Source organism: Zingiber officinale, chromosome 4A (genome assembly GCF_018446385.1).
Source record: "Zingiber officinale cultivar Zhangliang chromosome 4A, Zo_v1.1, whole genome shotgun sequence".
In the NCBI taxonomy this organism is placed as follows: domain Eukaryota; kingdom Viridiplantae; phylum Streptophyta; class Magnoliopsida; order Zingiberales; family Zingiberaceae; genus Zingiber; species Zingiber officinale.
Genome location: NC_055992.1, coordinates 122,073,833 through 122,088,715, shown reverse-complemented (window position 1 = coordinate 122,088,715; position 14,883 = coordinate 122,073,833). Strand labels below are relative to the sequence as shown.

The 14,883-nt window shown below is 34.2% G+C and overlaps 2 protein-coding genes across 4 annotated transcripts in view; both read right to left on the bottom strand.

Annotated features, from left to right (window-relative positions):
* Positions 1-11,002, bottom strand: part of LOC121970848 (secretory carrier-associated membrane protein 1-like) — a 35,264-nt gene extending 24,262 nt beyond the window's left edge. The window contains exons 1-12 of one of the 3 annotated variants that reach the window (XM_042521842.1): positions 10,844-11,002; positions 9,228-9,293; positions 7,912-7,974; positions 6,931-6,964; positions 6,628-6,750; positions 5,707-5,769; positions 5,544-5,637; positions 5,402-5,447; positions 5,246-5,313; positions 3,430-3,478; positions 1,735-1,800; positions 1,218-1,586 (exon numbers count right to left, since the gene is read on the bottom strand). In XM_042521842.1, the coding sequence (XP_042377776.1) occupies positions 1,500-1,586; positions 1,735-1,800; positions 3,430-3,478; positions 5,246-5,313; positions 5,402-5,447; positions 5,544-5,637; positions 5,707-5,769; positions 6,628-6,750; positions 6,931-6,964; positions 7,912-7,974; positions 9,228-9,293; positions 10,844-10,900 (816 nt within the window). In that variant the 5' untranslated portion in view covers positions 10,901-11,002 and the 3' untranslated portion in view covers positions 1,218-1,499. Of the gene's footprint in view, positions 1-1,217; positions 1,587-1,734; positions 1,801-3,429; positions 3,479-5,245; positions 5,314-5,401; positions 5,448-5,543; positions 5,638-5,706; positions 5,770-6,627; positions 6,751-6,930; positions 6,965-7,911; positions 7,975-9,227; positions 9,294-10,843 lie in introns of those variants that run through there. The other 2 variants (XM_042521843.1, XM_042521841.1) reach the window with 2 other exon arrangements.
* A 1,311-nt stretch (positions 11,003-12,313) lies between these two features.
* LOC121970844 (pentatricopeptide repeat-containing protein At2g38420, mitochondrial-like) lies at positions 12,314-14,193 on the bottom strand. The gene is made up of 2 exons (XM_042521836.1): positions 14,092-14,193; positions 12,314-13,994 (listed from the first exon to the last, which is right to left on the bottom strand). The coding sequence occupies exon 2, from the start codon at positions 13,928-13,930 to the stop codon at positions 12,755-12,757; it is 1,176 nt and encodes a 391-aa protein (XP_042377770.1). The 5' UTR covers positions 13,931-13,994; positions 14,092-14,193; the 3' UTR covers positions 12,314-12,754.
* Between the last annotated feature and the right edge of the window lie 690 nt (positions 14,194-14,883).

Below are 14,883 nucleotides of genomic sequence, written 5' to 3'. Positions count from 1 at the left end.
TCCTGAGTTCATCATTGACCACTTGTCCACCACTGGTGGCCTCCAGACGCCTCCGACGGTTCGTTCTAAACCAAATTATAATCTGAAGGGAGCGATGAATTTAAGAAAAGATCACAACTAATTACAATCGGATTACGATCATGATCCAACTGTAAATAACCCAAAGTAGTATTCGAACATGTCAAATATTGAACCATATTTCTTTAGTGGCAAACGTGGTCTAAGTCGATATCCATTTATAATTATGATCAAATCGTGATCATAATTAGTTACAATTTCTTCCTGAGTTCATCATCCCCTCTAGATTATAATTTGATTCAGAACGGATGACGGGAAGTCACTCCTCGCTCGGCGCTAAGCAACCTGACCACTTGTCCACCACTGGTGGCCTCCAGACGCTTCCGACGGTTCGTTCTAAACTAAATTATAATCTGAAGGGAGCGATGAATTTAAGAAAAGATCACAACTAATTACAATTGGATTACGATCATGATCCAACTGTAAATAACCCAAAGTAGTATTCGAACATGTCAAATATTGAACCATATTTCTTTAGTGGCAAACGTGGTCTAAGTACCGACTCTATGTGTATATATATTATCACTAAAAAAATACCTAATTTTTTTTTTAAAATATTAAAACAATACGGCTATAAAAATATCCTAAAAACGTTTGTAATAACATAATTGCTAATATCAATTTTTATCGTAATAACTTTTAAATAAAGCTCTTATACATGTAGCCTATATCAGTATTAAAACTAATTTAATTAAATTATAATAATTTTAATCAAATTAAAATAATTTTAACTAAGTTAAATATATATATTAATATAATAATACTTAATATGTGGCAATTTAATTAAAGAAAAATAATTTTACTTCCAACAGTATATAGTTTAGGGAATGAAGAATAAGAGGAGGCATAATTTTGAATTTTTTTTTAAAAAAAAATAAAATGCCCTTATAATAATAACAAAAATAAAAAAGACTCAAATTTTTACCCTTTGTTAAATTACTGAGTCAGGGTCGAATATTAAAACTGAATGCACAAAGCTCCCGCTAGTATGAAATCCGAAGAATGATCGGACTACATTAGATCTATTATGCAGTCTAATCTTATCAGGTATTGAAGCAATTCTACTATTGTACCAATAGTGATAGTCTAATGCTGCATTAAAATTTTGATTCTAGATATGTTCTAACCAGCATTGCATGTAACAACAAATAAATATGGATCATAACTCGTTAACAAACACACCACAAATTTACAGGGAAAACTGAAGATAGCAAAGATGAGTAAGAACAGGGCTTTGGAGAAGAGCTATACACGCACTAGATGATTCCCAAATGAAAATAAACGACGAAAACTGTTATGTGACTCGAGCAACCAAAACCTGAATGGTATGATGACTTGCATGAATGACCGAGAAGAAACAAGCAAACTAGAGCACAGATCAAATACACGCTTGGTCGAGAGAGCACTGACAACGATGATATTCATATCGCCGCTCTCATGGCGACTTGTGCTGCTTCACGCTGCATCTCTGCTGCCTTTCCACTCCCGCGGAAGTACATGTACACTTGCTGCATGGGATTGTGAGAACAGTTGAGCAAAAGAATATTTTAAGATAGAATAAAAGAAATTTGTTCAAGCTCAAACTTCATGCCAACTTTTGTAGTATATTTTCACAGTACATAGTAAATAGTAAATAGAAAAGGAAAAAAAAATCACCTGGATGACCCAAACACTGATCAGCGCCTCCAGGCAGAACAAACCAAATCCAACAAAATAGAAGATCTGAAAACAACAAAGAACGGTCAGAAAAAAAAAACTTTTTTTTTCTTTAGAGTCTGTTTTAGCTTTTCTTCCATGTAGCAAAAAGGTGATTACGCTCACCTCATGTGCCCCTCACAACCGTCCCTAGGTTATTAAGGGAGGTAAATCATTCTAACTTTTCTTCCACAATTTTATGGAAGGGAAGTCCCTTGCATTAATATGTTGTTATCTTGTATCCTTATAGCCAACATAAATAAAGGAAAAGTAATTGCTGCTCAATTATAACAACCTAGTACAGACTCTAGTACCCCAAACTTAATCTGCACTGTTCACGGTAGCATGGAGCTAGGTAGCCTTAATATGTCAAATGAGAAATTTCTTTCATAAAAGCAGAGAAATGCAATCACAAATGTGATCCAAATTTAAGAAAACAAAAGTCTTGTTTCAGAGATTATTTCACACATAATTTGTGATGATATTACATTCAACACTTGACCACTACTACTCTTGAGGAGTAAATCATCCAAAGGTAAATAAGTACGAGAAAATGAAGGGATAAATGAGTTTGAGTGGATGAATAAATCCACATATTTACTATAAGTGAAATGATTTATTCATTTCCTTTTTATTCACTTGAATAAGTATAGGTTGGGTATTGCCAGGCTTGTGTATGAAAAGCTTGTAAAGCATGCTTGCATCAAAATTATATGGATGGATGAATAAAATTTGAATTGCAAATACTAGCGAAGAAACTATGCCTGGGAATTGCAGATGAAATACAAACTTAGTTGTCAATATATAATTATCAATTGCACAATCTAGGGTGAAAATTTATGTTAATCATATCATAAATTGATCATATCATTTGGGTCAAAAAACATTATATTAAATAATACAAACATAATTGCATATTTTTAAAAATAATTTTATAAAGTGTACAATTAAATAGTCTCGTTTTATATGAGATAAAAGTTATTAGTGTTTTTTAAAATGAATTATCTTCATAAACAAGTTAATTTGTGTCAACTCATTATGCATTCAGGTTGTGTCTAATATTGTTTGCTCTAGTACAACCAAACTGAAGTGGCTTATTCCAACCACATGATAAGCTCAATATTATATATATATATAACAAATTAAGGAAGGATATTGTATGATCATATCATCTTTAGCGAATAACATGAGACTAGTTTAAGCGAACAACTTAGGCAACATTAGCAATCTCTCCTTTGTTTCATCCTCACAAGCCAGAGTATATATCGTCATCTTCACACCACATCAATGCCTCTCTTCATCTACCTTGGACCCCTTTCATTTCTCCTATCAATTTTTTTCTTAATGACTATGATTCCTTCAATTATATCTATGTGCAAAAGGGGAGCTCGATGCACGAAGCTCCAGCCAATGCGGAGTCCCGGGGAATGGTCGGACCATATTGGATCTATTGTATGCAGTCTTACTTGCATTTTGTAAGAGGCAGTTTCTGCAATTATATCTCTGTGCAGTATGAACAATTTTTGAGAAATGGATAAATTATATAATTCCAGCATCGACCAACAGAATCAACTATGATTTCAAGAATATTAGGAGGCTAAAGGCACTGATATGATTTCAAGAAATGGATAGATTTTATTGCACATGAGAACTTACCCCAACCAAAACTTTGTCACTGATAAGATCCACTGCTGGCAAGATACCTCTGCAGCAGATAACATGGACATGAAATTTTGTTATGATTTTTATAGAGAAAGCAAATTATCCTCAAATTTGTATAGTGTCAATCTCCAATGAAACATCATGTTCAAAAATGTACTGACAATTCGTTATGCCTACTAGCAGGATTAAGGTAAACAGGTAAAAGAAAAAAAAAATCTTTGCAGATCAGCTTAGGCCATCAGATTTCAAGTAATGGTGTAACATTTGCTTATTGCATATGTGCTTCTGAAGAGTTTAAGTTGCCAGAAGTTCAAGCTTTAAGGACTTGTGCAGAAACCAGCATTGTTCAACAATATATCCAATAAGGTCCATGATTCAATGTGAATTGCTAGTAAGCATGGAAAATTAGAAAAGATATATTTACCAAATAATGGAATGCATCGAGCTAAACAACTAAAGTCTATTCTTGTTGTAAATTCCAAGAAAACTATATACTAGTAGTTACATGGCAGGAAATCTAGACAGTATCAGTATGCACCATCACTAGGCGACTGATTTACAAAGACACAGACAGAAGGCACCTTTATTTGTGGACACTCTCACAAGACTACTATAGTAATTTAAGAGGACAATAATGTTACAGGAAAAGAAACATCCAAATTTTTATCTAGGGAAATGAATAAACTGAAAATGAAGGGTTTTATTGAAAAACATTTCCTAATAGAATCCATCATGTTAGGAGGTTGGATAGGAGAAAATTTACTCTTATATTTCACTGAGTATGAGGATAAGCATACAAAGTTGGAAGTCTGATAATTGCAGTATGGATTAGAAAAATTTAAAATTATGTTTATTCTAGAATGTCAAGATCATGATTCTGTTTCCTACCAAATGAGAAGGTGAACGGTTTCTGATAGGTTCTCCAATGCAACTAAATCCAAGACAAATAAGGAGAACGAATAGAAGGGGGGAAAATGATAACCACTAAGGCCATCAAGTGTTGACAAGCAAGGAACCTCAAGCAGCCAAGAGAATATCCTTGCACAGCCAGGAGCTAGATTCAACTATTTACCATATATTTTCTTTCAAGAATTTAGAAAAATTCAACAATCCAATAATTACAGTTAGTAGCATGATAATAGCAGCATGTTGAGGTCTTGCTAGTATAATGATGAAGAAAAGGAATCAAATTGAAATATATTTGAATTTTAAATTCCAATTTGAGTTGTTTGGTTTTAATTCGAGTTGTTTAGTAATTAGTTTATTTAGATTTGTTATCCTTCAATTTGGATTGTCCATTAGTAGTGATAATTGTAGTTCCTGATGTGCTTTTAATCATTAAGATTTTACACTATGAATTCTCCAAGAGATTTCCTCTGTGTGAGGCTTAGTTCTGTTTTTGTTCTATGCCTTATAGCATACATCAAGGATCAATCAATGAAATCAAGGGTTGAACAAGCCAAGAATCTAATTGTCTTAACAATTAGTAAAATAAGATGGGAACAATTGTCTCTGCTTTTTACTAAACTTCACGAAGACTGCATGCAAGGTACATGTATCAATTTAACAACACAAGTAAAGCAAACCCTTATCCTGGATGTAATAAGCTAGGGATATGACCAACAGTTCCACTTCGTTTCACGTGTTAGATCAAATGAAAAACATAATTAGATTAGTAAATAAGTTGAGATCAAGCTGCAAGTAGTGATCTTTATCAGAAAGAAGTTTGAATTTAAATTATCAACAAGATTCATATCAATGGCAACAGATCATTAGCCATCTAAATTTCCTATAAAATACTAACACTTACGTTAAAGATTTTCCCTTGAAAAATATTGGAGGAGCAACAGCAGCATATATGACAAAAGCAATATGAAGCTGCACACAAGTCAGAGACACAATGAATGAACCATAGAGCATCACTAAATTTGAAAACCTGATATATAATGAAGAGACAATAACATACCAAGTAAAAGAGGAAAAACCATCCAAAATTTAATGCGCTTTCCGTCCTATGTATGTTGCAATGTCATTTATACTATCTAAAAGATAGGGCTAGTAGATGGTAACTTGAATGGCTATAGAAAAAGGTTAACATAGAGTTGTACCTCATAGCACGATAAAGAGGCCTGTACCATAATACGTATGCACCAGGAACACCTGAGATGAAGTATATAATCGCAAGAAACCAGATCTTGACGTCTACATGTTAGAAGCAAGTCAAATAAGTCCAGTTCTGATATGAAGGCATCCACTCAAGTTTCAAAATACCTTGTCCTTTAATCCATGCAGTTGTAACTGCTATGATATTCCAGAATAAGCACAACGTTAGACCTGCCAAACAAACAAAAAACTCCCTGAACATTTAGAACTCAATAGCATAAACATTATGAGTAAGTACTCATAAAAGAAATTTATTTCAAGCTAGTGAGAGTCTCAGTTAATATAACCATAAAATAACTCCAGGCAGCATATGCATTCAGAAACAACTATTTGGGCATGGACGAGAAACCACACTCTAGATGACATAATGGCAGACGAATCTCAACAAAACTATAGGAGAACTCCAGCCTGCTTATAAATTCAATACAAATTTATAACAACAACAAAAAGCAGTGCATCCTAACTATTTGGGACATGGACCTTATCTTCCATAAAATACAAGTCAGTTAGAAACCTTTAATTGTCAGCAAAATTTATTTTGGTCAACTCGAATTCATAACCTAGATTCAAGCTGCCTCACTCTTAGAATGTATCAGTCATCTTTCAATATATTCACATCTTTAATCTTATTTTTCCTGATTTATCATCTGTCAGAACAACTCATACTAAATAATTAATATTACTCTCCAAGTAATCCCAAACATCAATCTCAACATTTATTTCTGCTCAATTTGTTGTTTCTTTACCACCAAAAACTAAAACATAATTGTTTTTATCTCCAATGTCAATCCAGCATGATGATGAAATAAAATCAATCCAAATGTAGATATGGATCTAGAGTGTCAATATAAAAAGGTAAAAATAAAATATCATCAGCCATAATGCTTAATCAAGATTCTTCTCTGTTCTACCTTCATAGTTAGCTTAGACCATTGAAAAAGATGCAAGTTTATATGTGCTCTGAGTTAAAGAAAGGAAAGCAAGCCAAATTCTAGAACCTTAAAAATAATGATAAGAGGTTATACATACCTAACAATGAGGCAAACGCAAGGTATTGCAATCTTTGTATGTGGATTGGTATCTCATTTGCGATATCATGATGAATAATAGGAAAGAAGGGTGGCCAATTTTTCTTATTTATAATAACTCCAGCTGCAAGAAAAACAAAATGTATGGCTTCAATCAATTTGGGGTCAAACAACTATCAATATACTTGGAAAAACAACAGTGGTCATTGAAAGAGAGTGAAGTCATTGACTTGCCTCCTACTAAGAAAAACAACAATACTTCTACTATAAAAAAAATATTAATCTTTTTATGAAGGAAAGTTACCTTGTGCTGCAGCCTCTTCTTTCCTTTTCAATTCCTTACATGAAAAACAGTAAATCAAAACAAAATAAGTGCACACTCTCTAAATTGACATGCATAAAATGTATATCAATAATTGGCAGATCAAAAGTAGATGTGCATCATCTAGAAAATGTTCCATTTAAGATAGGCTTTAACCTTAGATCTAAACAGTTCTTACAAACATTTATTAGAATAAACACCAAGAAATAATTTTTATTTGCACTGTCTACTTTAATCTATATTATTTATGGCATTGTCACCCATATATTCTAGAAAAGTCATATATCAAAAAAGTGTGTATCAGTGTATATATATATGAACAAACAATAGAAATATCAAAATGTAGCTCATCCAACCACACAGTCAATTTTGTCAAGACAACAGAGCATCATATTTCTTTGCATCCTTTGCCATCTATTTAAACTATGGCAACTATGAGTGCTGCTTAGTCCAATTAGAATACGTAATGATCAAGCATTTAAAAATTTAACACAACTTTCTTTCAAAGTTTGAGCTTTAAGTAAGATACTTGAGACTTTTGCCAAGAATATTAGTAATATTATTTTAGATAATATTTAATTTAAGACTGAGCTATGATATGGGTGTCAATTGTTTTTTACTTCTAATTTATCCTGATTTAAAATTATCAGTATATATTCTAAAATCATCCATTATGCATTTGTATGACACACCAATTTAGCACAAACTAATGCAATCACCCAAATATTTCTTCATCCATAGGATGCTCTTGGAACAAATGAACAATCGACCTTACATAAAACAAGAAGCTTATTGACCAACTAAACAATCGACCATTCAATGAATTAATTTGTGCCATGTAACTTGACTTCAAAAAAAAAAAACTTCAACATAGCCATTTAGAAAAAGAAAGAAAAAAAAAACTAAACAAAACATCAGGATTAGTACAAATTTGCATTTTAAGAGTCTAAGATACTGATTCACCTTTTCCCTCTGATTTAACTCTGCCTCCTTGGCTTGTAACTCCCTTTCCTTTGTCTTCAGATCCTACATTAAAAAGCAAAGATTGTGAGGGTATAGGAAATAGCAGTACCTCTAAACCAAACACTACAAGCAATGCAATCGATATTAGGAATTGATGTTAAAAACAAAGACTATTGTCTCAAGATAAGTGAAAAATGGTTTTTATTGTTGTCTCAATATCTATGATGCATCGAAGATATTTATGGCATTTTGTTATGCAACAGATATAACAAAAATAATCTTAGGTCAGAAGCACTACACCAGTAGGAAGATAAATATTGATGAACTACTACATTAATTGAGTTTCTGTCACCTACTATTTACTAGAAGAAAAAACATTCAATAACTGCTACCAGCAAACAAACTCCCAAAGCATAAAAAAATAAATTGAAATTGACGAAAACAACAAATTGAATTCAAACTATTTGGTCCAACTACGTAAATCTTATCTCTCCATTGAATTATACAACAGTAATATGCTTAGTAAGTCATTAGTCATTCCAAGGGACAAATGCATGGATCCATTTGTAAAAATCTCCAATGGTAAGCAGACCCCTTAGCTTAAAAATCGTAAGAAACCTCAATAGGATATTGAAACAATCAAGAACAATATGGGTGGGTATAATTTCATTCTCATATAGTCCCTAGTCAATCTAATTTGCCAATAAATTCACATTGGATCATTCACACAACATCATTGGAGCCTCAACAGAAATGAAAATTGGTTTGATTCATGGTTACTAGGTCATAATGAACAAACTTAGGCGAACTAAGCATTATATAGAACTAAAATAATTTCCATTCATATTATTTTCTACTAACTGGTAAGTCCTTGCAATTTTGAAACTGATAGACAGAGGTTAGTGCAGGAAGTTTGTGCGACATGACTATTTCTCCTGATTATCTTATGTAGGTTCTTTGGTCTTCTTGTGTCCTTCATACTTTAAGTCTAACTAAGTTTGACAAAATATGAAACTAACCTACTTTCTCGTATTTATCATCTTTTGGGAAATTTATAAATACACGAAAATGAATAGGTGGAAATTCTTAATTCAAAATAACGTAATGAAAGTAAATGAGATGAGTGATACTGGTTTTTTTAAAATTGGCACCCGGAGTGATACTGGTTAAGGTGTATATGTGAGCAGGTGATGCTTGATCAATTTTTAGACATTAAAATTTTAATCAAATTCAAAGACAGAAGTATCCTTAATTCGTAAAACCACAATAGAACTTGACTTAGGTTACATAATTGCATGCGCATGCAGCATACATACTGTTGAACTTAGTTTTCCTCCACCATAATTTGATCCAGCTGCTTTTCCTCGTACACCAGGATCCTGCTGCAATTATCACCAAATAATAGTAATTCCAAAATCTATGTGGAAAAAAGTAGACACTTCAACATCGTTTCAGAAATTAATTAAATTAAACAAAAAACCACCAAAGAACCTTATAACATAGGGCAAAAATCAAAAGGGTGCCCCAGATTTTACAAATCATCAAAAGGGTGTCCCTTTTTCCAAAAAAATCAAATGGGCACCCCTCCTATGATTTTATCCCAAATCACCGCTTGATTCAGTGCGTAGAAGCTACCCAATAGCTATTACAACATATGCAGTGTGAGTTTGGGTAAATAGTATTTTAACCAAATTGGTAAATAGTATTTTAATATAATAATGTTCAAATATCCTAAATCCTAAACCCTAAACCCTAAACTCACACTAAACACATTGTAGCAACTACCAAGTTACTTCTACACGTTGTAGCAGTTACTGGGTAGCTTCTATACGGTATAAATATTAAATCCTAAACTCACCCTAAATATGTTGTAACAACTATCGAGTAGCTTTTACACCGTATAAATCATAAATCCTAAACTCACCCAAAACATGTTGTAGCAGCTATTGTGTAGCTTCTATACATTGTAGAAGCTGCCCGATGGTTGCAACACATTGTAGAAGCTAGCTTCTACGATAGCACTGGGTCAAAAGGTAATTTCGGGATAAATCATGAGAGGAGTGCCCATTTGCCATTTTTGGAAAGAGGGGCACTCAGTTGATGTTTCTCTTAATTTGGGACGCCTTTTTGAATTTTGTCCTATAACATATATGTGCTGGTTTTCTTGGAAAAAAACGCTTTTTTCACCAAAAGTTTTTTAATCATTTTCCATAGGAAAGGGATATTCCTATCACACACAAAAAGAAACTTAACGGCATTCTGAAAAAAAAAAAAAAAACTTAATGTTGGATAAATCAAAGTACTTTGCGGACATTAGAGAAGTTAGCGATGGGACTGCCTAGATACTAGTTTAGCGTACCTTTCTACTCCCAGAAATAGTCCCATAAGAATCTAGCAAAGCATGAATTCTCAGTTCAAGACCAACAGTCTTGGCTTCTTACAAGTCATAAAGCTAAAATAGTCTAAAGACTGGATTGGCTGCTTAGTCCAGGTCAACGCGAAACTTTATTATCAGTATGACATAAAACTTGATGAACGGAATAAAAACAGTAAGTATTCGATTCCAGGGTCAAATTTTTGTGGCGCCGATTCTCATATTGGAAGGTTAGATCGCGAAACACTAGATATATTTCATAGAAACAACACAATAAATAAGCACATTATCGAGCAAACCCTCAATTCAGTATCAACTCAACAGAAGACGAAAGAAGGCATCTTTCGCATCCGGCGTGAGACTACCAAAACCAAAAGACGTCACTGACTCACAAAAATAAAAAAGAGACAGAAATCGGAAAACAATCTCGCCGAATCGGAATCTCACACTTCAAATTTTCAGCTTTCAGATCTGGCACCAAATCTAACGTACGGGCCAAGGGCCGCAGAACTACAACATTGAGAAGTAACTGAGGACAGATGAGAACAATGGACTCACTGCGAAGGGATTGACGTCTTCCTCGTGGAAGGGGTCGGCATCGTATCGCCTCGCCATCAGACTCCAATCCGCTTGTTGGTGCGTGCGAGAGAGAGAGAGAGAGAGAGAGAGGGGGGGGAGTATGTTGAGTTGTTGACAACCACTCCACGACTGGGAGTTAGTGTCTGTTGTACAGGACTGGGTTAGTGGAAAACAAGTGATCTTTGTTCAATGTATGAGATTGTATCAGATGTCAACGTGACTTCGGATGGAAGCAATTGCAAGGTCATAATCGTACAACAAGTTGTAGGCTATCACATGTCTCAGCATCAAAATCAAATGGAATTAGGTCCCTCCTCCGTTGAATTGAATTTTACTCATTTTGACTTGGTTTTTACATCTCCAATGGAATTTGGAGATGTGGTAGTTTAGGGTTTGGCGTAATGTAGGGTACAATTGTTACGGTGTGATTCGAGGTTATGGGTTTAAATTATAAAAATAATCTTTTAAAATATAGGTAAGACGGTAAAAAACGATTAATATCTTTAAAAAATTTTATCTCTAGTCGTCAAATCGTCTATAAATTGGATTATAAATAAAATCATCTAGTGTTACTATGTCTCTAAATTCCACATTGATGAGAATTTTCTTTTGTTTGGCCTCAAATATTATTAATTTTTATATCAATTTTTTTATGACAAATTTCTAAATAGACGTAGAGATTATTTCAAAAATTAATCTCATAAACACAACGAAAGAAGTCTAATTTTGGTGGTGCAATCATAAAATACTTAGGGCATCTTCAATAGAACCTTAAAAGTAAATTTTCTATTTCTTTTGTGTTATATTATTATCACGTTGAAAGTAAAAATCCCGCTCTTGTATTCACTGAGAAAAAAAACTTCCTATAACTTTTGTATAGATTTTACATTCAATAATTCACATATTTTTTAAAAAAAATTATAATATGATCAAATCAACATTATCAACCGAATCAGAGTTGCACCACTGTAGTGTGAATTTCAAATATTATGAATGCAAATTTTTTAAAATCAACACCACTATTCATGGTTCAAAATATTTAATCTAGGGAAAAGTTTAAAAAAACATGCTCTTGCAATGATAGCAGGTTTTTGACATGATTTTTGAAAAGATTTTTTTTTTAAAAAAAAAACCTTATTAGAGATGTCCTAAATCCCTGAAGCTACGTTGGGATGATAAAATATGGGTTGTGCCCTAAACAAGGAGGGTTCAAACAAATATCCTCCAAGACATATTATACCTATGGAGTTTGGACCGTCCATTATGATCCATCTGTACTTTCCGATTTATGTTGATGACTAGTAAAAAATTTTCATAGGACCAGATCAATCATCTTCAAAAATAATTAGATTGCAAGAATTGAATATCAGAATTATTAAAAAAAAAGATAAAATACTTAAAAGAATAACTAAGAGAATCAAAATTGAAATGAATATTTTCGAAGTCGACTACATAAATTATGCTCCAAATTTATTACGACTTAAGAGGAAAAGTCATCTACCTAATCTCAAAAAATAAAAATAAAGATTCTTTAATCAGCTTCACATTTGATTGCTCCACTACAGCATAAGCTGAGATTCAACAGCATCTGAACTAGAAGATCAGAACACACTGTTTTAAAACCACTAAAATGCACAACTGAAATTCACATAAGATGCAAAACAATGATACAACCTTGAATCAAGGATCCAAGATGATTTGATTCAATGTAATCAAGGATTCATGAGAGGGGAGTTAGCATAATTCTTTGTCAAGACTGAAGGACACCCTTCTCAAATTCCAGTTGCTTCGGAGTCGAAGACTTAAGGGAAAACTCATCCTTGCCATTTCCATCAATAGCTGGTGTGCTTCCTCCACCTGATCTTCAGAAACCAATCCATGCACAAGGTTTCAAAAGGAATTGGTGTCAATTATAGGCATTTTCTCGCGAACCTCCTGCATAAGCTCCTTTGCTTTAGCCATGTCCCCTGTTTTCGCATATCCATCGATCACAGCACTGAAGGTTTCGACATCAGGTTTGCAACCGGCTTTCTCCATGCAGATTAGCATCCGACGAGCTTTTTCGAGATTGCCTTGCTTGCAAAGTCCATGTATGTAGGTGTTGTAAGTAGTAGAACAAGGTACAAGACCTATCAGAAGCATTTCGTCAAACAATTCATCAGCCTTCTTATAATCATTTGCCAAGATGAACGCATCCAAAATCCTATTGTAGATCATGATATCAGGCCTTTTGCCCTCCATTCTCATCATCACTAGAAAGGAATGTGCATCATCGGCTTTGCCTTCATCAATAAGTAAGCTGATAACATGGCTATACTCCGATGCACCAGGATCGAACCCGGCATTTCGAATCTTCTCCAAGAATTCTATCACCTGAGCAGAACCTCCCTGTTTGCAAAGTGACACAAGCACAATTGAATACAATCCAGCATCAGGATCACATTCATGGAGTTGCATCATCTCCAGAAGCTCCATTGCAAAGCTCAACTTCCCGTTCCGGCAAAGAGCTTCTATGAGGATGGAAAAGGTTGTTGCCTCGAACCGAATGTTCATCTCCGGCGCCTTCGACAGCACATCTCCGACCATGGCAAGGCCCTCCTTGCTCTCGCAAAGAACAGCAAGCAATGCGTTCAATGAAACCACAGTAGGCGTGCTCCGAAACTTTGGGATTCTGAAGAAGAGATCCACGGCGTCCTGGAGTCTGCCTGTTTGGCCGAAGTTCTGGATCACAGTGACAAACATTCCTTCTGGAACATCAAATCTCTCGTCTTTCTCGAGATGCTCGAGGACAGAAGATACGTGAGCGAGCATGCGATTTCGGAAGAGATGTCTGATGACGAAGGCGTAGGCGGATGGGCTCGGATCAGTGTCGTAGCTGCGGAAGCAATTAGTCAAGATGGAGATATGATTGGTCCCGTCGTTTGGTTCTTCGGCAATTTTCTTCTTCAAGGTATCCATTGCCAGCTGCTCGCTGAGACTCCGCTGCCGTTTGCCGTTGCGGGAGGATGCAAACCATCTGCAACTTCTCATACAGATGTTCCTTGCACAAGAACTGGACATGATCATCCTGTCCTTCGCCTATGCTTTCTATTTCCTCGGTTGGTGATTTCTTCAGAGGAAAAACACAAATCTTATCCGAAGATTGAGCAAGAATCATTAAAGGGAACAAACCTAGAAGAGAAAGGGGAAAGACCTTAATATCTCAAGATCCAATATTTCTTACTTACCTTGAAGAGAAACACTAATCCGCGCAGTAAAAAAAATCTCCGAACAGCTCGAGCAACGCCCGGCCTTCCGCTGCCGTCCTCTGACGCTCTGCACGGCACCAGAGATGATCCTTCAGCATTTTATGATTTTATCCGTGGGAATACTTTCATTCTACCTCAGAATTTTTCTACGTGTTCATCGCACCCCTCAAAGTTTTATAAAGTAACTTTACAACAAAATTTGATTTAAGTTAAATTTAGATACTCAACTTTGTAAATTACAAGTATTTATGAATGCATTTGTACATGTTTAGATGTCTCTAGCATTATGGTATCATCATAAGACATTCAAATTGTCATTCAAGTAAATTGTTACTGATAAATTTTAACGGTATAAGAATATCTCAATAATATATATGTCTTTCTATATAGAGGATTTTTCTATATAGAGGATTGTTCTATTGGCCGATATCTCAAGTAAGAGTATCTTTTTTTTAATATTCATGAGATAATTTTGGAAGAACTCGGGATGAAGATTATCATCTTCTGCCACATATTTATACATGTTAAGATACTCAATTTATGTAAATTACAAATATTTATGAATACATTCGTACATGTTGACTCGCTTCATGTTCTTCCTTTCCTTTTTTTTTTTTAAAAAAAAAGATAAAATGAAAAAAAAAAACTATAAAAAACATTTGCCTTTTATCAATATCCAAATTCTGAGGAGCAGTTTGAAAATTCACTTTTTTCTTTACTTTAAGGTATAACAAAATATCATAAACTTTCATGAATAGATCTTGGAAAGCA